The 20,761-nt window shown below is 56.4% G+C and overlaps 9 protein-coding genes across 9 annotated transcripts; 3 read left to right on the top strand and 6 right to left on the bottom strand.

Annotated features, from left to right (window-relative positions):
• Positions 1-446: 446 nt before the first annotated feature.
• Positions 447-1,196, top strand: CCM_09244 (GCN5-related N-acetyltransferase; the record flags this gene model as incomplete). Its single annotated transcript, XM_006674378.1, has 1 exon — positions 447-1,196. One exon carries the CDS (start codon positions 447-449, stop codon positions 1,194-1,196), a length of 750 nt encoding a protein of 249 aa, XP_006674441.1.
• A 472-nt stretch (positions 1,197-1,668) lies between these two features.
• Positions 1,669-2,901, bottom strand: CCM_09243 (salicylate hydroxylase; the record flags this gene model as incomplete). Its single annotated transcript, XM_006674377.1, has 1 exon — positions 1,669-2,901. The coding sequence occupies one exon, from the start codon at positions 2,899-2,901 to the stop codon at positions 1,669-1,671; it is 1,233 nt and encodes a 410-aa protein (XP_006674440.1).
• A 573-nt stretch (positions 2,902-3,474) lies between these two features.
• On the bottom strand, positions 3,475-5,067 carry CCM_09242 (Putative helicase A859L; the record flags this gene model as incomplete). Its single annotated transcript, XM_006674376.1, has 1 exon — positions 3,475-5,067. The coding sequence occupies one exon, from the start codon at positions 5,065-5,067 to the stop codon at positions 3,475-3,477; it is 1,593 nt and encodes a 530-aa protein (XP_006674439.1).
• Positions 5,068-5,791: 724 nt separating this feature from the next.
• Positions 5,792-7,651, top strand: CCM_09241 (trehalose-phosphatase; the record flags this gene model as incomplete). Its single annotated transcript, XM_006674375.1, has 2 exons — positions 5,792-6,055; positions 6,107-7,651. 2 exons carry the CDS (start codon positions 5,792-5,794, stop codon positions 7,649-7,651), a joined length of 1,809 nt encoding a protein of 602 aa, XP_006674438.1.
• Positions 7,652-7,933: 282 nt separating this feature from the next.
• On the bottom strand, positions 7,934-9,839 carry CCM_09240 (beta-hexosaminidase beta chain; the record flags this gene model as incomplete). Its single annotated transcript, XM_006674374.1, has 3 exons — positions 7,934-8,356; positions 8,440-9,618; positions 9,696-9,839. 3 exons carry the CDS (start codon positions 9,837-9,839, stop codon positions 7,934-7,936), a joined length of 1,746 nt encoding a protein of 581 aa, XP_006674437.1.
• Positions 9,840-10,306: 467 nt separating this feature from the next.
• Positions 10,307-11,851, bottom strand: CCM_09239 (exonuclease III; the record flags this gene model as incomplete). The annotated part of the gene is made up of 1 exon (XM_006674373.1): positions 10,307-11,851. One exon carries the CDS (start codon positions 11,849-11,851, stop codon positions 10,307-10,309), a length of 1,545 nt encoding a protein of 514 aa, XP_006674436.1.
• Positions 11,852-13,038: 1,187 nt separating this feature from the next.
• CCM_09238 (succinate dehydrogenase cytochrome b560 subunit) lies at positions 13,039-13,823 on the bottom strand (the record flags this gene model as incomplete). Its single annotated transcript, XM_006674372.1, has 3 exons — positions 13,039-13,483; positions 13,588-13,651; positions 13,784-13,823. 3 exons carry the CDS (start codon positions 13,821-13,823, stop codon positions 13,039-13,041), a joined length of 549 nt encoding a protein of 182 aa, XP_006674435.1.
• A 1,768-nt stretch (positions 13,824-15,591) lies between these two features.
• CCM_09237 (GPI-anchored cell wall beta-1,3-endoglucanase) lies at positions 15,592-16,836 on the top strand (the record flags this gene model as incomplete). Its single annotated transcript, XM_006674371.1, has 1 exon — positions 15,592-16,836. The coding sequence occupies one exon, from the start codon at positions 15,592-15,594 to the stop codon at positions 16,834-16,836; it is 1,245 nt and encodes a 414-aa protein (XP_006674434.1).
• Positions 16,837-17,237: 401 nt separating this feature from the next.
• CCM_09236 (alpha-L-fucosidase) lies at positions 17,238-18,837 on the bottom strand (the record flags this gene model as incomplete). The annotated part of the gene is made up of 4 exons (XM_006674370.1): positions 17,238-17,814; positions 17,879-17,930; positions 17,983-18,112; positions 18,166-18,837. The coding sequence occupies 4 exons, from the start codon at positions 18,835-18,837 to the stop codon at positions 17,238-17,240; spliced, it is 1,431 nt and encodes a 476-aa protein (XP_006674433.1).
• Positions 18,838-20,761: the final 1,924 nt, after the last annotated feature.

The following is a 20,761-nucleotide window of genomic DNA, read 5'->3' as shown; positions in this document are numbered from 1 at the left end:
GGCTGGCTGGCTGGCTGGCTGGCTGGCTGGCTGGCTGGCTGGCTGGCTGGCTGGCTGGCTCTAAGCACTTAAATAGAAATATCGATATACTAAAAAAAATTCCACACGCTCTCGGTGTATGCCTAGTGCGTAAACCCTGATATAACAATGCAAAATGGGTTTTGGCGACAACTCACCTATAGGCTGCCGTAAGCCTCCGAAGCGCTAACACAAACCTGATTCACCGAGCAGTCACCATCTCCACCATCTCAGAGTCACGATCGGCCAAGTTCGCAAGGGCCTTGATTACAACGGAAGGCGCACTGGTGTTGCGGTCAAATTCGTCTCTAGTTCATGTTCTGATCTCGACTTGGTGCGAGGCTATTTATTCCTCGTCCGCAACCCTACACGGGCAGGAATAAAATGAAATTATCGAATAGGACACAGTATTAAATTTCCCAACGAAAATGTCACCTGCAAAGCCCAATCTTGAACTGCAAATCGAGGTGGCCCAGACGGCCGACCAAGTCTTGCTCGCATTCGAGCCTATGCGCCAGGCCTTTGGCTTCCAAACCCGCGACGCCGTCTTCACCGGCACGAACCCCGACTGGGACACGCCCGCCGGCGCGCAACAAGCAGCCGAGCGCTTCGCCACCCGCTTCACCCGCGCCACCACCAATGCCGCCGGGAAGCCCAACTCGCTCTTCCTCGTGGCGACCGTCGCCGACCCCGCGACGCGCCGCCGCGTCGTCGCCGGCATGGCGCTCTGGGAGCAGGCGTCCGTCGTGCCGGGCCACGGCGACGCGCCGACCGCGGACGAGGGCGAGGACCTCGGTGTCACGGCGCTCTTTCCCGGGGATGCTCCCCGGCAGGCGTACTGGACGGCCGTCATGGGCGCCATGCACAGGCGCCGCTGGGAGGTGGTCGGGTCCAAGGCGGCAGCGTGCCCGCCGGCGCTCCTGGCACTCGATCTCTGCGCCGTGGACCCCAGGTTCCAAGGGCGCGGCATCGGCAGCAGGCTCGTCGAATGGGGCCTGCGCGAGGCCGAGGCCCGCGGCGGACTGGAAGCGGTCACGGAAGCGTCCGTCATGGGCCGGCCCGTGTACTTGAAGCTCGGCTTTGAGCAGGACGGGCCGGAGATGGACTTTGCTGGGGTGGGAGAAGTGGGAAAAACTCCGCTCCCCTCACTGGTGTTCCTGCGCACGAGAAAACCCTAAGTCTGGCAAAGGTCGGTGCTGCGATGAAGTCCCGTGCACTACATCACTCCGTGTACGGGTGGAAGTTGGTGTTTGACTTGGGCACACAACTCGATGCTCACTGATGGGCTTAGTTTTTGACCAAAATGTTGAGCTACGAATTTGAAAGCATGCAAAAATAAGCCACCCTCGAAATAAGTTAGCTTCGAAAGCGGCTGGCTCCGAATATCGAAATGAAGCGCCTCTACGGATAGTATGAAGCAAACTCCTAAAATAAAGCTCGCCTGGTAGCTGGCCCCTCTAGATGAACTTCACAAATAAATACTTCCAAGTCAATTAGCGACAATCGAGTCGCCTGCTTGGTCGTTAAGACGTGACGTGACAGAAGATATCTATAAAATCAGTAGTAAAATTAATGACTAAATTATAATTCCACCTATCGCAGAACGTGTATTTTCAAAACAAGCACATATCTATAGTTCTACTTGCAGAGTTACGGTCCTCCCGCGTATCCCTTCATCACCGACGCAAATTTCTGCGCCGCATCCTCGCCAAAGAGCAGCTGTCTGTTGTTTTCCGTTTCCTCGGCCTTTTCGCCGGCTCGACTCTGCATCTCCGCCTCGACAGCCTTGAGCAACGGCGCCAGCGCTCTCTGGAAGGCAGCGACGTCGGTGTGGCTGGTTTGCCAGGCCGCCGCGACCGCCGCGCTGACGTCCAGAGCGTCCCACATGGCCAGATTGACGCCCTCTCCCGCATACGGCGTCATGAGGTGGGCCGCATCGCCGATGAGGGTGACGCCAGACACGTGGTCCCAGCGATGGCCGACGGGAAGCTGGTACGACGGGCGAAGGTCGTATTTGGTGGATGCGCCGCGGTTCACCGGTGCAGCGCTCGCATCACAGGCGGCCTTGATGAGCTTTTTGGGCACGTCGCCGAAATTCTTATAGAGGGTGTCCGTCGTCACGAGATAGTCGTATAGGGCGTCGGCATCTAGGTCGTGAATCTTCTCGCGCTCCGCAAAGTCCTCGTGGGCCGAGGCCATGGTGATGTACAGTCGCTCGGACTGCTGGGCCCCGCGCTGGCCCATGATGGCATTGCCGCCGCCTAAAATGCACAGGGTTCCGTCACCGCAGAATTGCGCAAGTTCGGCAGATTTCTCTGGCAGGTGGGAGATGGTGAGGGTGAGATTTTGCAATCCCGTGTACTCGGGTTGGGCGGCGGACACCAGTGGACGGATGCGCGACCAGCCACCGTCTGCACCAACCACGACATCAAAGACGTCTGCGTGGTCACCAAAGTCGAGCTTTGTTTTTCCTTCCGCGATGCGCTCCGCCGAATGAAGTTTGCATCCCCATTTTATGACGCCGTCGGGGAGTTCGGATAGGAGAAGGCGCATGAGCTGGTGCCGCGCAATCTCAGGGCGGTTGTTGCTACCCTCTTCAGTGTATAGGGCGTTGCCGGCAGCGTTGACGATCCTCCAGGCCTCGGAGCAGTCGCTCGTGCAAGCCGCGAATGCGTCCGAGAGCCCGCATGCTGCAATGGCCTTGAGACCAGACTCCTCGTGCAGGTCGAGACTGCCAGACGGGAGGTCAAGCTCTTCGTCTGTAGGGCGTTGGCGTAATTCGTAGACGGTGGCGGGAATGCCGGCTCGGTGAAGCAGCAGCGCAAGAGTAAGCCCCCCAGGGCCGCCGCCAACAATGGCAATCTTGGGCCGGGATGAGGTCATTTTCAGCAATGGTAAAAGGGGAAACTGTTGGATGATCAGGCCGCTTAGGATTAAAGTCTTGGTTCATGCTTTGAGAAGTGTTTGCTTCACACTGGGAATGTCGGGTATTTATAGATGTAGTTGTTGTCGCTGGTGCGGCTCGGCACCGGAAAAGCGGATCCACCTGGCTTCGGGACCGAAGCTTGAGCAGGCAGTATCTCACCTGAGGGTACCTCAGTGAGTTCGGCTGAGGGTGGCATCCCTCAGCCGACGTTGCCCCACTAATTTCTAATGTACACTATACAAAGGTCAATCAGTGTATAACTAGTTCCTAATCGGTTTATAACTAATTACTAATCGATTTATAACTAATCTAGGTATGTTAGTGGTTAGGTTAGTGGTTAGGTGTTTAGGTTAGTGGTTACTTAGGGTTAATGGTATATGATGATGGTTAGTTAGGGTTAGGGTTAGATGTATTGTATACATCTAAAAGAAATGGGGCTACCTTATCTGAGGGATGCCACCCTCAGCCGAACTTACTGAGGTACCCTCAGGTGAGGTGTATCCACGAAGCTTGAGCGGGCCGCGACTCGCCTATTCCGAAGCTTTAGCTGCCTTTGCAGCCTTTTCCAAACCCTCCAGAAACTGGGGCACGTCCGCAAGCCGCTTCGCCTCCGCCTCCTTCAAGTACCACTTGACCTCGCTCCGCGTCTTCCTCTCCTCATACGGCCTTCCCCGCATCCACAGCAACCACTTCTCAATCACCGCCGCCGCCCTGTCCACGGACGTCTCGAACCACTCATTGTGCTGCTTCTCGCAGCGCTCGCAGTATAGCCGCACCCGGTGCTCCCTGAGCTCAGCGTGTATCAGCCGCTCCACGCGGTGCGCGTGCGGCACGGCCACGGCTGCGGCTGGTAAAGGGTACAGGACCGGTTCGCGGTGGCAGTCTTTTTTCCACTCCTCCAGCCGCTTGGTGACGTCTCCGGTGAAGCCTATTTTGACGAAGGCGTCGTTGCCAGGGACTTGGTAGAGATAGATGAAACCGGAGTTGACCTCGTTTCTGGATCGATTGGCGTCGGTGTTGAGCAGCTCGCGCGCGGTATCGCGGATCTCGTCGACGATGGACTTTTCCTCGTCGACCATGTCGTTTTTGCCAAGAATTCTGAACCGACTCGTTTCGTACCCAGTATCCCAGTAAGCGCGTGGATTATCCATCAGCAATTGACCCTCGGGTGAGAGCGGAGGTGATGTCAATGTGCTTCGGTCGGCGTGAATATTCCCCTCTTGTGCTGTGGCCGTGTGTCCTTCGACTAGTCTACTGCTCACGTTGCGCTCCTGTTGACAGGCTGCACGGAATTTATTGACGAGTCTCTTCCAATCGTCTTGCTGCCCGTAACAATACTTTTGATGCACATCGCAGAACATGTAGTGTTCCAAGACCTTGGCCAAAACCGCTAGATGATGGTCCTTCTCTTTCGGCTCCATTGCCCAATTTATCATTTCGTTGGTTGTTTGCTTGATGTGAAATCGCCTGTCCGATCCTATTCGATTATTGCACGGTTTGCCGTCTTTCTTGACAGAAGTGCACTTGGCTGGCGCAGGTCCCAAAATGGTGCGCAGTCGCGTTTGGGGGGACGGCACAGGTCGCGCACCCGGCAGCACCGTCATCCAGTGGCTCACTCTCGCTTCTCGAGACGGTGGGTGGTCATGATAATGACAGTGGGCTATCTTGGCCAGATTATCGAGGTGTGTCTCAATCTCGAGCGATGAGTTGCTGGGAAGCCCCTTTACGAGCTTGACGATGTCGTCTATGCTCTGCATCTTCTTGGCGGAAATCTTGTTCTCGCAAGACATTTTGTCTTTTCTGGTAGCTCCGCATGTCATGTCCGAAAGAGACAGTGCTGCTTTCCAAGTGTCAAGCTCCTCCGCCTCTTTCGTGGACTCGGATCCATCTTCCTTCTCCCCCGTCGTGGATTCGGCGGGGGTAACTGGACGATCATATTCCGTCGGCTTCTCGGGTGAATTTGCCGTTTCGGTGAGATCGATGGATGACTTGGCCTCTGATTTCGTGATCCTTTTGCTGGGGGCTGATTTATCGGCGACCTTGAGCGACTTTGGCGATGTGGGCGGGCTGGGATAAAAGTTCGCACGCGACACCCCATCGGCTTTGCTTCCCGACTGAGACATCTTGAATCTTCACTTAAACGAAAAGTCACAACAAAAGACCCTTCAACACGAAGTAAAATTCGGACACTTCAGGTCGCCGGACGACCGAGTTTATTGCTGAAGGATGAGGAGTGAAACGTCCAGAGTTCAGCTCCCAACCCCTCACTTGGCGCTTACAAACGCAGCCTCTTTAGCTACAGGCCGCAGTGGCAGCACATCTTGCAAATCGCATTCGCACATATATCACAAGAGTCTGTATGCCCATATCGATTTCTTTCCGTCTAGACTAGTCTTGTCGAGTTTCATTTGCGCGCCACACCACACTCGTCGCCGTCATGGTGTTGTCTGCGCATCACGTTTGGAGGCGAGCTGCGCCACAAATACTCAACCTTTCATGCATGAAACCGTGCCCACGTGGCTTTGGGTAACGTTGACGTGGTATCACATCTTGGAAGCAGCTAAAATCCTTAGATTAAAGTAGTTTAGAATTTCAAGGAACTCGCCCATTGTCACCCCTGTTTTCCGGCACCCGCTGATCGCCGTTTCATAACGGTGGCGGGGCCTCGAACACAAACGGACCTGGGATGACCTCATTTTGATGCCATCGATACGCCGCCAAAACTTTTTTTTCGTATTTAACTAGACTTTGAGTAGCCTTGTCAACACAATCCCTCAATCTGATGCATTCGGCAACTAGCATAGCGCAATCCTGTTTTCACCAAAAATCTCACTACTTTAGTTCGCCATGTCGGCAAGGACCGCCAGCATCAGACCCGACTTGCCCCAAAAGCGCGAGTCTGAGGCACTCGCCCGCTGGAGAAGCGATGCGCAAAATGTTCCCGTAACTCCCGCCTTTGGACACGAAAAACAGAGCTTGCATGCGAAGCTTGGCTCGGAGACGACGGGGCAGGATTATTTCGGCCAGAACCCACCACCTCTCCAAGGCAATGTCATTTCTGTCACGTTTACTCTACCGCGTATTTTGTATAAAGCCGGGAAGCTCGAATGGGTAAGACTACACACTTCAGGTGACGACTTTGAATGGTACTGATTGCGTCAGGACACCGATAATCGTTTCTGGCGGTCTGGCCATCTCGACTGTCTGCTGCACCTGGCCCAGGCTCCTCTACGGCAAACCGTGATTGCCTGGACGGGCGAGATCAACCACCTCGACGAAAAGCTTCCTCACAGCCCTGCTGAGCCATCATCGACTTCGATTGCTCCGGGTGGGCACGCCGAGGAAAAAGACGATTCCAGTCTTGACGGCGCAGTCATTGTCACGACCGAGGAGCAGAAGCGGCTAGAGACAGACTTGTATCAGAGCCGCGAGAGGATTGTGCCAGTCTGGCTCTACTTGAACACGGAGTGGAAGGAAGACGGCATTGAGCTAAAGAATCAGTCCAGATGGCGAGAATACGCCGAGCATGACTTATACCCGCTCTTCCACTACAAGCAACGGGAGCCCACGGGTGGCGGCGATGAAAGACTGCGATGGAATGACTATCATCAAGCCAACGAAGCGTTTGCAGACAAGATATGTGCAACCTACAAGCCTGGTGATGTTGTTCTGGTACACGACTTCTACCTGATGCTCGTGCCCCGAATGGTTCGTCAACGACTTCCCAGTGCCCGCATCGCCCTTATCCTGCAAACGCCGTTTCCGACGAGCGAGTTTGCGCGATGTCTGCACCGTCGGCAGGAGCTCCTCGAGGGTGTACTCGGTGCGGACGTCGTCGTTTTCCAGGCCTCTCTGTATGCGGAGCATTTTGCCAACTCGTGCGCCAGGATTCTCGAAACACAAGGCGGGCCAGAGCAAATCATTCACGACGGCAGATGCACCCAGCTGGTGCATATCCCTACGGGCATCAATATCCAGCACATTTCTCAGCACGCTTTCAACCCTACCGTAGATGACCTCTGCAAAGAAGTCCAAGATTCATTCTCCGGCAAGAAAATCATCCTCGGCCACGACCCCATGAACAGCCTCAGCGGCCTCGACAAGAAACTCCAAGCTTACGAGCGGTTCCTACACAACCACCCCGAATGGCAAGACAAGGTCGTCCTTGTGCAGCTGACCAGTCCCGCGCTGCTCGAGGTCGGCGGCACGGAAGAGGCCGACTTTGCCTCGCGCGTCAACCTCCTCGTCGGGGCCATCAACGCGCGCTACGGCTCCCTCGGGCACACCCCCGTGCAACTCTCCCCGCTGCCGCCGCAGCAGGATGCGTACCTGGCGCTGCTGCGACAGAGCGACGTGGCCCTCATCACCAGCGTGCGCCAGGGCATCAGCACCACGGCGCTCGAGTACGCCGTGTGCCAGCGCGACGCGCGCGGCACGCTCGTGCTCTCGGAATTTAGCGGCACGGCCGGCGCTCTGAGTGCCGCGGTCGTTATTAACCCGTGGGACGTCGCGGCGGTGGCCGACGAGATTCACAAGGCGCTGACGGCGACGCGCGAGGACAAGGTGGTGAGCCACGCAGCGCTGTTTCGGCAGGTGCAGGATATGGCCGTCGAGCGCTGGGCGAGGAAGTTGTTTGGTGTACTGGAGAGTATCCCGCTGCGTGACTCTCATGGAGATAATCCCAGCCCCATAATCGAAGAGCAGTGATGGGAAACACTGAGCGAAATGCCTTGTGGAAAGAGGGCAGGGAAAGGAAGGAAGAACAAAGACGAGAAGATGAACAAGATACTAGGAAGATGATCGGACTAAGGAGAATACCACAGAATACTGGTGATTTTGTCACCCTTGCGCACCTCTTCGCTCGCAATTAGCCTCTCTTATAGCTTAGCTTGTGATACGAAAACACTGACTCTATTGGAAAGTCTATAATATCTAATACACCACCATATATAAGTATCGCTAAAAAAAAGTAAGATCTACCCAGTAACATTACTCCCCAGAGCAGTCAATCGTGTCTGCCTGGTCACACCACAGCTGCGTTATGGGCGCTCCCCGCACACCTCGGGCGAGCATCCGCTCTCGCATCTCGGACATGCGCGGGCGCACCTCGTACATGGATCTGTTCTTTCCGTCAGCACCGGACCGGCCGGACCACCAGCTCTCGCCCGCGGCGGCAGCGCGCGGCCAGACAAGGGTGTCGAGGCTCGTGGCGTCGACCGTCTCTGTCCAGAGGGCGACCTCGCCGCCGATGACATTGGCGGCCGCCTCATCGGCGAGGCCGGCACGGATGTCCTGGGCGTAGATGAGCCGCCAGTTCTTGGTCGGCACGCACCAGTCGGTGAAGGGGTAGGCGCTCTGAAAGGCAGGGCCGGTTTCGTAGTCGATGAACTGGCCGCGGCCGCAGTCGAGGTACTTTGTTCATAGTTAGCACGACCTGAATTGTTCTTTGTTCTTCTTTGGCAACTCTTCCGGGTTCCAATGGTATGGGTACTCACGTAGGCGTCAGCGGTGCTGACAATGACTTTGTGACCGGCCTCGGCCAGCTTCTTCACGCTCTTTGCTCCAAGCCATGACTGTACCACCACGTCCTTGCCGATGGTCGCGTTCCATTCGCTAACCATCTCCTCCCAGACCATGGGTACAAGGCCTCGCTTGCGAACGTTGTCGTGTGCGTGGTCGAGGAACCGCTGCAGCAGGGGCTGCAGGACGGACACCTCGTTTGTCTTGAGGTCCGGGTCCAGGAGCGAGTTGTTCACCTTGTACTCGTCACCGCCCGTGTGAAAGTACGCCGTGTAGGGCGACACGCGTGGCAGCAGGTCCTCGAACAGCTTATCCAGGAATTCCTCGACCTTTTTGTTGCCGAGGCGGAGCGAGCCGCAGGGAGGCTGGGCGCAGTACTGCGTGTACGGACGCTTGTTGTAGGCGACGGAGAGGTCCGGGTAGGCGCGCTCGATGCCGAAATGGCCGGGCATGTCGATTTCCAGAATGATCTGCACGCCGCGGTGGACTCCGTACTCCTGCAGATCGGCCAGGGCGGCCGGTGAGTAGGTGCGGTCCTTGGCGTACGCGTGGCGCTCGGCCAGCAGCGGCAGGGCGGGGATCTCGAGCGGCCAGGACTGGGTGTCGGTGACGTGCAGGTGCAGCACGTTCATCTTGGTCATGGCGAGGCCGTCAATGGTGCGCTTGATGTCCTGGACGTCGAACCAGTGGCGGCTGACGTCGAGCAGCAGGCCGCGGTGTGCGTACTTGGGCGCATCGGCGACACGCACCGGCGCCTGCATGGTGTACCAGGCGCCGCCGGCCGCGTGCTGGAAGAAGAGCTGGGAAAAGGTCTCGAGGCCGCGCAGGACGCCTATCGCCGTCTTGGCCGTGATGCTCGCCCCGCCGTCCGCCGTCACGTTGAGCGAGTACGACTCGTCGCGCTGCTCGGCGAGCGGCTTGAACGCGCCGGCGGCGTCGTCCTTGCCCGTCTGCGTGATGGCCAGCGTGTGCACGCGGTTCTTCTCCGAAGGCCCGCAGCGCGGCTGGAAATCGGCGCCGGGCTGGTGCAGCATCCACGGCACCAGGCCGTGGTTGAAGATGGCGTTGAGACACCGCGTGAGCCCGCCCTGGACGATGGACTCGGAGGTGAATTTGCTGCCCGCGGGGGGGTTGTAACAGCCCGTGTAGGCGAGCTGTTGTTCTCTACGATTAGTGATTTGCTCTTGATTTTTGGGGGCCGTCTCTAGTAATCCGGATTTGCTTAACGTACAGCTGCGCCATTGTAGGTAATGTTGATGGTCTTGTCGATGTAGAGCGTTTTGTTGCCGGTGGAAATATCGACGGGGATCGGCCAGAGCGCCACAGTAGGTGAGGCGGCGAGAGCCGCCACGAGAAACGAGTGCAAACGCATCATAAACTTGGGACGGACCGGCAATGTGAGTGCTGGCAAGCAAGAGCCAAGACGAGAAGAAAAAATAATTGTTAGAATACTGAGTTTTTTTGTCGTCGGTCGTCGAAAAAGAAGTCCCTGCCCCTTTAACCGAAAAATACCATGTACTTGGATTCTCCTGACAAAGAACCAGGGCCACGGTAACGGTGCACCCACGAGACGCTTGCGGTACGGTACTACTTGATGCTGTACAAAGCGCTATCAGGCTCACCCGACTTCCTTGCTATTGATGTTCAGACGTTTCACCCAAACAAAGCCCATCGGGCCTTAACCATTTGTCAACCACACCACCAAAATTGTCAGCCAAAGGGTTGACAAATCGCCAACGCCCCCTAGACGGAATCATGTAGGCCGCTTGCACAACTTTATTGTCCCCCTGTATTGTTTTACTCTTTGAGCCTACACCCCCCTTACGCCCATCTCTTTGCCACCTAAACACCACGCGCCGTCCTTCTACGCACTTGTCGCGGTTTCTTCCTCTGCGCACTCGGCAGCAGCTGGTACAGCGACTCGAAGCTCTTGTGGTCCGTCGGCCACTCATTGTCCCACTGGTCCGGCACGAACCTGGGCGTGCCCACGATGTTCGGCTTGGACGCAAGCGGCCTGACCCCCTTGCCGCCATAGTACATGAAGTCGATCCTGTCGGGCGGCTCCTGCGACGCCGGGTGCAGCGGCGACCAGGTAATGCCCGGATCCAGCGCAGGATTGGGGTGCAGCGCGCGAAAGGTATCCTTGAGGCCGGCCGCGAGCGGGTACTTGGACGTCGGCCACTCATAGTACCCGACGCCGCAGTGCGCGTCCTTTGTCGCCGCGGTCCAGTCCAGCTGCGAAGGCGCGTTGAAGTCGCCCGTCAGGAACACGGGCACCCTGTCCGCGTTGGGGAGCAGCTTGGCCATCGCGGCGGAGATATCCATGATTTGCGGCGTGCGGCCCGACTCGGCCTCGCGCGCCGTCACCTGCGCGGCCGTCATGTTGCCGAAGCAAAAGTCGTAGGGCCCGTACGGGTCGTAGCCGAGGTGCGCCGTGTAGAAGATGATCTCGCTGTCCTTGCCGTCGAGCTGGATGCGCACCGCGGCGGCCGCGTCGTTGGCGTCGAGGGCCTCGACGATCGGGTAGCGCGACAGGATGGCCTTGTCGCCCTTGTCGTGGTGGTAGTAGCCGAGCGCGTCGGCGAGGCGCGCGCCGGCGTCGCCGGGCCTGACCGTCTCCTGCAGCCCAATAACGTCGGCGTTGGTGCTCGCCAGGTAGCTGACCTGCTTGTAGTGGCTGTGGTGGACGTACGCGCCGCCGATCCAGAGGTTCATCGTCGTCACCTTCAGCTTGTCCACCAGCGGCGCGTCGACGGCCGCGACGGGAATGGTGACTTGCAGCGTCGTCTTGGAGCCATTGTCTGCGGTGGCGCCTACCACCACCGTCGTGGTGCCGCGGTCGCCTCTGGCTGGCGTGCCCGAGATGACACCGTCGCGGCCGACCTTGACCCAGCGCGACGGCGACGAGTCCGACACGAGCCTGAACGTGAGCGCCGGCAGCCGGCCCTTGACCAGCCCCGCCACGCGCGCCGAAAACGCACCCTTCTCGCGCGCGTTTTGCGTGGTAAAGTTGCTCACGATGAACGCAACAGGGCCCGTCTCGCCGCGGTTCAGCGCCGCCACGGGGCCGGCGAGCTTGGTGAAGCCGCTCTTGGCCAGGAACCAGGCCGTGTACTCGCCGGGCTGGGCGTTGGGGGCTGCAACCTGCACGGTGCCGCGCTGATCGGGCGCGTAGGTCCAGCTGAGGTACTGCGTGCGCTGGTCGGCCGCGGCCGGGTTGTAGCCCTTGGGGTAGATGGCAACCCAGTTGCTCGTGTACGGCGCCGTCGTGGCGTAGTCAAAGGTGAAGACGGGCTTGCTGGAGTCGTACTGGAGACTGCTTGCGGCGCTGGCCTGCCAGGTCAGCAGAGCTGGCACCAGTGCGGCGATCAGCTTCCGGAACTGCATCGTAGAAATACAGATGTTAATGGTAACCAGACTTGGAGGCTTACACGAACCAACATCAGACAGGGCGCTACAGAGGTATTTATAGATTCAGATTAACCCCCCTCGCACCCCAATTCCATTTTCCATAAGCTTTGGGTTTTGTCCAATCTTCTCTCAAAGTTTAGAAGTACTGGTTACAACGTAGTCAAGGAGCAGAAGGTTCTCGCCCGCGTCTTGGCGGAAGATTGGATAATTACCCAATAGCTTTTGGAACTAATTCAACGTGACTTCACTAATACAGTGGGTTTTGGATCTAGTTTCCCTCTACAATGCTCTTGGTGCTGGCAGCTTTTGTTTCCATTACGTCCTGGCGCAGTTCGCCTGCGAACTAGCGTGACGGACTTGCGGGATCCGGGCTCTATCCGACGTAACTCGGCACCCATTAGACAGGTAAACGGAAACCAGGACGCTAGACCCGAAGATGTATAATGAACTTTGTACCAATGCAGTTCCGCTTACCTAGATCATCGTTAAACCTTCGCAGACTAGGATGTGTCTTGCAACTCCGTCACCAGAAGCAACGTCGGCTATGAACATCTCGCCACCAGGAGCGAGACTCATACTCGAAGATCTGTGCCGTGGCCGACGATCGCACGAACCGGGAAATGGGTGAGCACAGTTTCTGCCAAGCGATGGACAGTGACACAGAATTTCACAGAATGCCTTGGCACAGGCTCGGGCCAACTAAGCGCAGGTATGGCCGAGCTACAAAGGTTACACTTCCGCCATGATCGTGAAAATGGGGAATACGATGTATCGATCATGACACGGCTAATACTGATATTCAGTCATATTTCACACGAGCAGCTGCAAGTTGACGACGTGCTAGCAGACACTAGTTGGTCAATGTGACAATTCAGCCACGTCTATTGCAGGACAGGCAAGTTGTGTGTTCTAGTTGATGATGAAATAACAATCTCGTATTGTACAGAAATCTTCGAGTCAGGAAACCAAATGCCTGTCCAGATTGCCAAGCTGGCTGTACAAAAAAAAGGGAGCCTAGTTAGCCGAAGGTATTCCAGGTTATGCATCTTCCCACGTTCCCACGCCCCGGCTCATAATATCCGAGGCTTCTCCGCAAAGGCAATATCCCTTGCACGGAGCGAGGTATTCAAGGGCAGCCGACATCGTGTCTCGGCCAGTCCATATTACAGGCCAAAGGCGAGGTAGAGGGTGCCGAGCAGGCTGGCGCCCAGGATCGCGCGCTCGCCGGTGCGAATCTGCGTCTTGGTAAAGCCTTTGAGCACGTCAAAGCTTAGATGGCGGATACCGTTGATAAAGTGGAAGACAAAGGGGAAGCCGAGGCCAATTTTGACGAGGCCCTGGACGGCAAACGGTAGAGCGGCGAAGCCGGCGACCAGGCTCTGTGACTCGACGTGGAAGCCGGCGAGGGGGGCGATGAGGTAGGTGATGAAGTAGGCGTAGGCGGCGCCGGAGAGCGTGCAGCCTGTGATACGGGTCCAGGCCGAGGGGGAGAACCAGGTCTGCGCGCGCTTGTAGATGCCGAGATGGGGAGCGATCGGACGCAGTAGACGCTGCTTGGCGAGGATGTCCTGGCCCTGCGTGGGCGATAGGGTGGTAGTTTCAATCGGGCTATAGTGGGTGATGCCGATCCGTTAGTCTCGGTTATGATGTTGGAGGACGCCTGCGATCGATGCAGTTTGGGTTGAGGCGTCGAGTGTCGCGGGAGCGCTTACCGAGCCTGGGTGGTGGAAATGCGCGCAGCCATGGCCAGACGGGGCATGTTCTGGCTGAAGGCGGCTGTGAGGGAGCACAAAGATGTTAGTGATGCGTTCGAGACGGTGTGGCACTTCAATCGCCGACGTCAATTGAGGGCGTGGACGGCGCGTGCAAGAGCCGGAGCACACGAAGATAACTCAAGAGATTGCTTACCTCTGCGCATGGCGGCGACACCGACACGTTGGGCGATCATGGTTGCGGAGTGTTTGACGGGCTCGAAATGGAATCGAGTCGCAAAGGGGAATTGGTCGATGATGTCGTCAATATGGCGGAACCCCGGTGGCGTGGCTCTGGTGTTTGTTCTTTTCGGGAGAATCGAGCACCTGGTGATGGTTTGGATGGTCGGGTGGCCACGGATTATCCGAGGTTATGGTGCACCATTGATACCCACTTTATCAGTTTGCTGGGGAACGACAGAGGTACTTCCCCTTTGCGGGTTACTCCACCGTGCACTAGGTACCCCTCTTCCTGAACACTACTACGTAAAGAGAAGGAAAGCAAGTTCAGCAACATGATAAAATAACAAGCGAAGAAATAAAAATAATTGATAACAAGACTCCTCTTCAGAAGTTGATATAGCAAGAGTATGTAGGAATCTTGTAAAGAACCCAACCAGCGAAGCCGAAACTAATTCACTGTCAGTTAGCTGTAGATTGTCCTCAGGTGTTAGCTGTGTGTTTGGGCCGAAAAGTGTAACCCGTGGCACCCCGTTGTTATTAGTGAGCGTTGACGATTACCACTGGCTTAAACTATAAGGATTTTCGTCTTTGTCCATCCAGGGCCACAGTCTTCGTACAATGAGCATTGCATCCTTTTTTCTTCTGTAGGATACTATCGTATCGCTGGGATGACATAATAAGGAGCATCACTGACTTGGTCATTTTCGTCAACGAGCAACATACCGACGGAACATTTGAAAGCTATGCAAGTAACAGTCGAAAGAAGGTATAACAAAGCTTGCGCACCAATTCCACACTACCGAATCGATCTATATAGTTTTCGCCATCTACCATAGGTAGCCAGCATAATGTCTCGGGAGATTAGAAGACAGGGCTAGTATTATTTTTAGCTGATGTGGTACAGTATTGGCATTGTGGCGGGCTGTCGATATGATCGGGACCTAAATTACTGTGTAGGCCATCGACGGACGAGTCGCCGATGTAAGGTATTATTCATTACAGGGGAGCCGATGGAGCGAGGTTCTAGTTTCCCTAAGGGGCAGGATAAATGTTGTGCATCCCACCTCGGTATGTGCCGAGCTTCTGGCAGGAACATAGGCGAAAAGACGAAAAAGGTCGACAATATCAGGGGACCTGCGATTTCCAATGACGGCCTCATCGCAAAAAGGAGTACATATCGTTTCATTTAATAAGGACCACGTTATGGCACCACAGATCTCGGGAGGGTGCATAATTGAGGCACAATTCAGGGAGATACAGGGATATGCAGGGGCAATCAGGCACAAGCTCCACCATGGGCACACCAATCCCCTCTCGATCCTTGGTTTTCCAGGACCACGAACCCTCTCGAACCCTGTGATGCAGCAGGCGCCAGACCAAAGCCGGCATGGTGGCAGAGGCAGTGCAGCTTGTCTCAGACGCTGGCTGGCTCAATTGTTTTTTTTTTGGTCGCACTGAATCAGCCGTTTTTCGTGTCCGTTTGTTTGTCGTTTGTTCCAGCCAGGGGAAACCGTGAATCACGTGCAGCGCTTGTACCACCTCACTCCATTCCTACGGCCTCGTACTGCTTTGCTTCAACCACCTCCCTTTCTTCCTTGGTTGTTCTTCGTCCTTCCCTTTTATCTTCGTTCTTTCTCGTTTCTGTATCACCTCACTACGCCGCTCGTTCTCCGTGCGGCTTCGTCACTCCTTTGACAAACAATACAAAACTTACACACTCCCTTTCTCTTCTATTCGTAATACATTGTCCATACCGCGATCCTCCGCAAACAAACCATCACCATGCATCTGACATCCACTCTCCTCGCTGGCGCTGCCGCCGTCGCCTCGGCCGCCGCCGCCGAAAACTACCTCGGCTTCAACTCGGGTTCCACGCTCGCCGACCGCTCCGCCAAGTTCAAAAAGGATTTCGAGGCCGAGTTTAAGACGGCCCAGGCCCTCAACGGCGCCCCCGGCAAGTTCAACGCCGTTCGCCTCTACACAAACATCCAGGCCTACGCCACCGACGACCCCATCGAGGCGTTCGAGGCCGCCATTGATACCCAGACCTACCTGCTGCTCGGCATCTGGACCTCAGGCACCGACAACATCAGCAAGGAGCTGAGCGCCCTCCAAAAGGCTGTCACCAAGTACGGCTCCAAGTTCACCGACCTTGTCATTGGCATGTCCATTGGCTCCGAGGATCTTTACCGCAACTCGGTCACCGGTACCAAGAACAAGGCCGGTGTCGGTGCCGACCCCGAGGTCATCGTCTCCTTCATCAAGGACTACAAAAAGGCCTTTGACGGCGGCGCCCTCGCCAAGGTCCCCATCGGCCACGTCGACACTTGGGACTCGTGGACCAATAGCTCCAACAAGGCCGTCATTGACGCTGTCGACTGGGTCGGTGTCGACGAGTACCCCTACTACGAGAACGACAAGGGCAACAACATCAAGAACGCCGGGAAGCTCTTCGACAAGGCGTACCTCGCCACCAAGGCCGCTGTCGGCGACAAGCCTGTCTGGGTTACCGAGACTGGCTGGCCCGTCACCGGTGAGAAGTGGGACGAGGCTGAGCCTTCTGCCGAGAACGCCAAGTACTACTGGGACGAAGTTGGCTGCCGCCAGCTCTTTGGCAAGGCGCCTACTTTCTGGTACAACCTTCGCGACTCCAACCCTGACAACACCATGAAGTTCGCCATTACCAAGGACCTGAGCACCACCCCCCTGTTCAACCTGACCTGCCCCACCACCTTTGACACCGACAGCAGCGACTCGTCCTCTTCCGCCAGCTCGGGCTCTAGCACCGCCACCTCCCGCTCCGACGGCTCGTCCACATCGCTCTCTTCTCCCACCAGCTCTGGCTCATCTGGTTCCGGCCCGAGCTCCGGCTCGGCTGCAGCCACCTCTTCTGCTGGTTCTTCTAGCGCTGGCGCCAGCGGTTCCGCCAAGGCCACCGCCGCCAGCGGCTCAGGCGCCGGCAAGATGCTTGCCTCGAGCACCGTCGCTGGCGTCCTTGCTCTTGCTGGTGCCTTTTTCCTGCTGTAAGCGCATCCAATCTGACATGATTTGATTACACACAGCTAGTGAGCGCCGTACTTCCAGCACTGTCTTTTTGTGTCCATGTTTGCATGCTGGTCGGATATCGGCGCGGATAGACATTTGTACTTTAATTCCATAGACGCATCAAGCATCGATTTCAGTTGCTGCAGCTAATACTGTTCATTGTACCCCGCTTATTCGCCTTGGCCCATGTTTTTGCTCTAAACTATCCCAGTGTATAACTACTGACCACTAGATATTACTCGGCTTTTGGCCACCACGCCCGGCTCTAGCCGTCTCCAGATCATGATCAGCGCTGGCTGCCTATATCATTTCCAGTCGTATATATATTATATCATATTTCTTGAGTTGATAACAAGATGCTCAAATCTTTTTGCAGAAACCACTTACGAGCACTTGTGCACAGTGACGGAGCGCCACTTTGGTGTGTCGACAAATGTCGAATTAACCATGACCTCGGTCACAGTCACCATCTTCGGGAACAGATCAATCTTTTTATGGCCAACGCTCGTGCCCTTGGACAACAGACCCCAGTCCGCGCCCGTGCTCTGCCTGCCCCAGACGCGGTAGGTCCGTATCACCTGGCCGTCCGTCTGGTCCTCCATGAGCACGACGCGGTCAATCTCCACAGGCTCGTCAAACACGAGCGTGTAGCTGCCGTCGCCGCCGGCCGCGCCGCCCGACGGCCGCACGGGGTGGTCGTAGCACCGCCGGACAAAGTCGCCGAGCGCCCTGTACCGCGCGACGTGGGCGGCCGGCACCAGTCCCCGGCGGTCGGGCGACAGGTCCAGGGCGAGCACGCAGTTGCGGCCGACCGTCTCGTGGTACACCCTGATGAGCGCCTCGAGCGAGCGCAGCGGCGCGTCGACGCCAAAGAACCAGCGGCCGCCCGCCTGCAGCGTGGTGTCGCACTCCGCCGGCGTGAAGTACGGGCTGTCGGGGCTTCCTGACTTGAGGAGGCCGCTATGGGGAATGGGTTAGTTGATGGTTCTCTCTTTTTTTCGGACGGGGACAGGGAGGGCCTCACGTGGACCAGTTCTCCTCCTCGGCGTGGCCTAGCTCGTTGCCGATCCAGCGGACTGTGGCCTGTTAGGAGAGGTATCTGGAAGGGCTTGGATGTTGAGAACGGACTAGATTTGTCTGAAACACAGGTGGCGTCGTCTTGGCAGCCGTTGAAGATGACAGCATTGGGCTGGGTCTTTTGCAGAAGAGTCTGAATGCGATCTTTCTGATCACCGCTGTAGCCGCCATCGAACCAAATCTGTATGTGTAAGCTCACGTTCGCAGCAGGGTTCACGTTTTGTCGACGCCTACCTCGGTCAGGTTGCCGTATCTCCCCCATAGCTCCTCCAGCTGCTCAAAGACAATCTCGTTGTACACGTCGGTGGTGATGCCGACCTGACCCGGCGCGGGCGCGACGTCGCGAACACGCGAGGCCTGCACATTGAGATAATTGTTGACCACGACACTATAATAAAACCCGTGGCCCAAGCCGTACTTGCTCGCCGACCGGACAAACTCGCCAACCACGTCCCTGCCGTTGACCGGCGACTGGGCCACCGTGTAGTTGTACGCCACCGTGTCGCCCGCCAGGTCCTTGAAGCGGACCTGCGTGGGCCAGGTGGCGAAGCCGCAGTTGTGGTTGGCGACGAGCGTGGCGTACCGGCCGCCCAGGCTCTGGACGGCCTCCATCCACTGGTCCGTGTCGAGCTGCGCCGGGTCGAAGAGCGCGCGCGGGGGCACCAGCGCCGGGTCCCCGTTGCAGCCGTCGGCGGCGATGTAGGTGGCCATGTTGAAGTGAACCAGGCAGCCCATCTCGCGGTCCTGGAAGGCGAGCTGCGCTCGGGTCGGCAGCGCAATCGTGGAGCCGTCGAGGGGTGAGAGGCGCCACTTGCCCGGGGAAGTAGGGCCGGCGCCGTCCCGGGTCCGGAGCCCGTGGGCCGCGACCGAGGAAAAGGCCGCAATGAGTCCGGCGGCTGTCTTCATGGGGTTTGAATGACAGGGTTCTTGTTAGGAATATTTGATTGGATGTATTGCTTTGAGAGAAGACGAAATTAGAGGTTGCCGGTAGAATATGATGTTGCATGCAGGGTTATATAGATCCAGCATGTCAACGGCATGTACCAATTGAATCACCGAGCTGCTCTGTCCATCAGCAATTTATTCAGAATTATCCGCCGGGCCCCAGCTCCCGGATGGGGACGACCGGCGCTGATGTGTCCATGAAGAGCACAGTGGCAAGCCGTACTGAACTGTACGAGAACTATCCGACCTGCTCAAGTTGGTCAAGTAGGTCAAGTCGATCAAGCCTAAACCCAACAGAATTCATAGGATTAAATCCACTGTCCCCGAAAGCATTAATACCAACAAGTTCAATTCCGCGGTCCAAAGGTAGTGGGGAAATATCTCCCCGCCCTGGCTTGATCGCCAAGAGATCAGTCGCAGGCGAGAAACCGAGGAGGGAAATTAGCCGTCGGGTGTAGTGCACATGCAATATTACAAGTACATCAATTCTAGCTTGCGACCTAGTTTTCTATTGGCAGCTGAAAGAACCCCGCATCTACTTACGAGTCCGGCACTTGTGAGGGCACCTTTGCAACGGCATGTTACATTCTGCTGGTGGGCTGGTGGTGGATGTGCTGGCGTCCAGGAGTGTGCCACGGTTCCCGCTATAGGAAAGAAAGAGGTGCCATATACAAGGGGAATAAAGTACGAAAATGAAACCTTGAATCTGTGCGACCTTTTTGCAGCGTCTGCAGCGCTATAGCCAAGTCTAGAGAGACAGGAATTGATGTCGTGCGGATTAGCAAAGACATTCAAGTTTCCTACTGAGATGGCATGTAATTAATCACCATCTCAAGGCCGTGTTATATCAATATATGATGAATACCTAGAACTTTACATTGGACCTACGCAAAGGTCCGATATCGATGATTAAGGCCCTGGTCAGGCTGTCGTGTAGGGTTGCCCGCGCGTTGACAGTCGTCCTCGACAATAACCTCATCGCCAGCTTATATACAACAGTAGGCAAACATATCAACATGTACGACCATAGCCGAGTGTCAAATCTGGATCCCGTCTGATCTCCGAGCGATAACCACTCGAGCGCTTGAGTAGTAGCTGGGTCGGTGACGACCAGCGAACTCCAGGTGTTGTACGTTTCTTTTTGCAGCCTCTACCAACTAGCCTCAGCTGTTCCGCCTGCTGGCGACAGCTGTGCATGAGTTGATAAATCGAGATGTATTCTGCATAGACGAGACGAAGAAGCTGTTCCTAGTCAAAACAAAAACATCGAGTTGGTATAAAGACATGCTTGTATTGGGCAGACTCGATTCGTCGAGTAGCTGCGGTGTATTAGATAGTTTGTAGAGTAAGCTATGCCACAGGTAGAGATACAAGAAAAAAAGCGAATAACAAGTTGTGGTTTCTGTTTGCAGGTAATGCCTCGCATGCGCTATGCTTACGGCATTATGCCAGCCTGCGTGCTATGTATATTGGTGTCTGTCACACCCCACAACCTGTTTGCAGGATTCATCCTTTCAAATTGAAACAATTTTGCCATGTTAAAAAAAAATAAACCAAATGTGCCAAGAAAAGCAAAGAGTCATCAAGAGTCGTAAAAAGAAGAATTGTTCCGTTTTCAAGACTCGCTTAGAGGGTCTTGGGGGCGGGACCGAGGACGTCGTGGACCATGCCCTTCCAGAGGTCACGGATCATGTGGCCGCCGTGCTCCGTCTCGGGCGCGGGCCCGTCGTGGGCAAACTTGAGCTCGATGCCGTCGAGGGTGAGGCCCTCGACGGCAGACAGCGGGGTGGCGGGGGCGACGCGGTCCGGCTCGGCGGCGAAGATGGTGGGCTTGGAGAAGGCGGCCTCGGGGACGGGCGGGGCGGGGGCGTGGGCGGCGCCGTAG

The sequence above is a fragment of the Cordyceps militaris genome (genome assembly GCF_000225605.1).
Source record: "Cordyceps militaris CM01 unplaced genomic scaffold CCM_S00008, whole genome shotgun sequence".
Classification (NCBI taxonomy): domain Eukaryota; kingdom Fungi; phylum Ascomycota; class Sordariomycetes; order Hypocreales; family Cordycipitaceae; genus Cordyceps; species Cordyceps militaris.
This window is presented reverse-complemented; position numbering and strand designations above follow the sequence as displayed.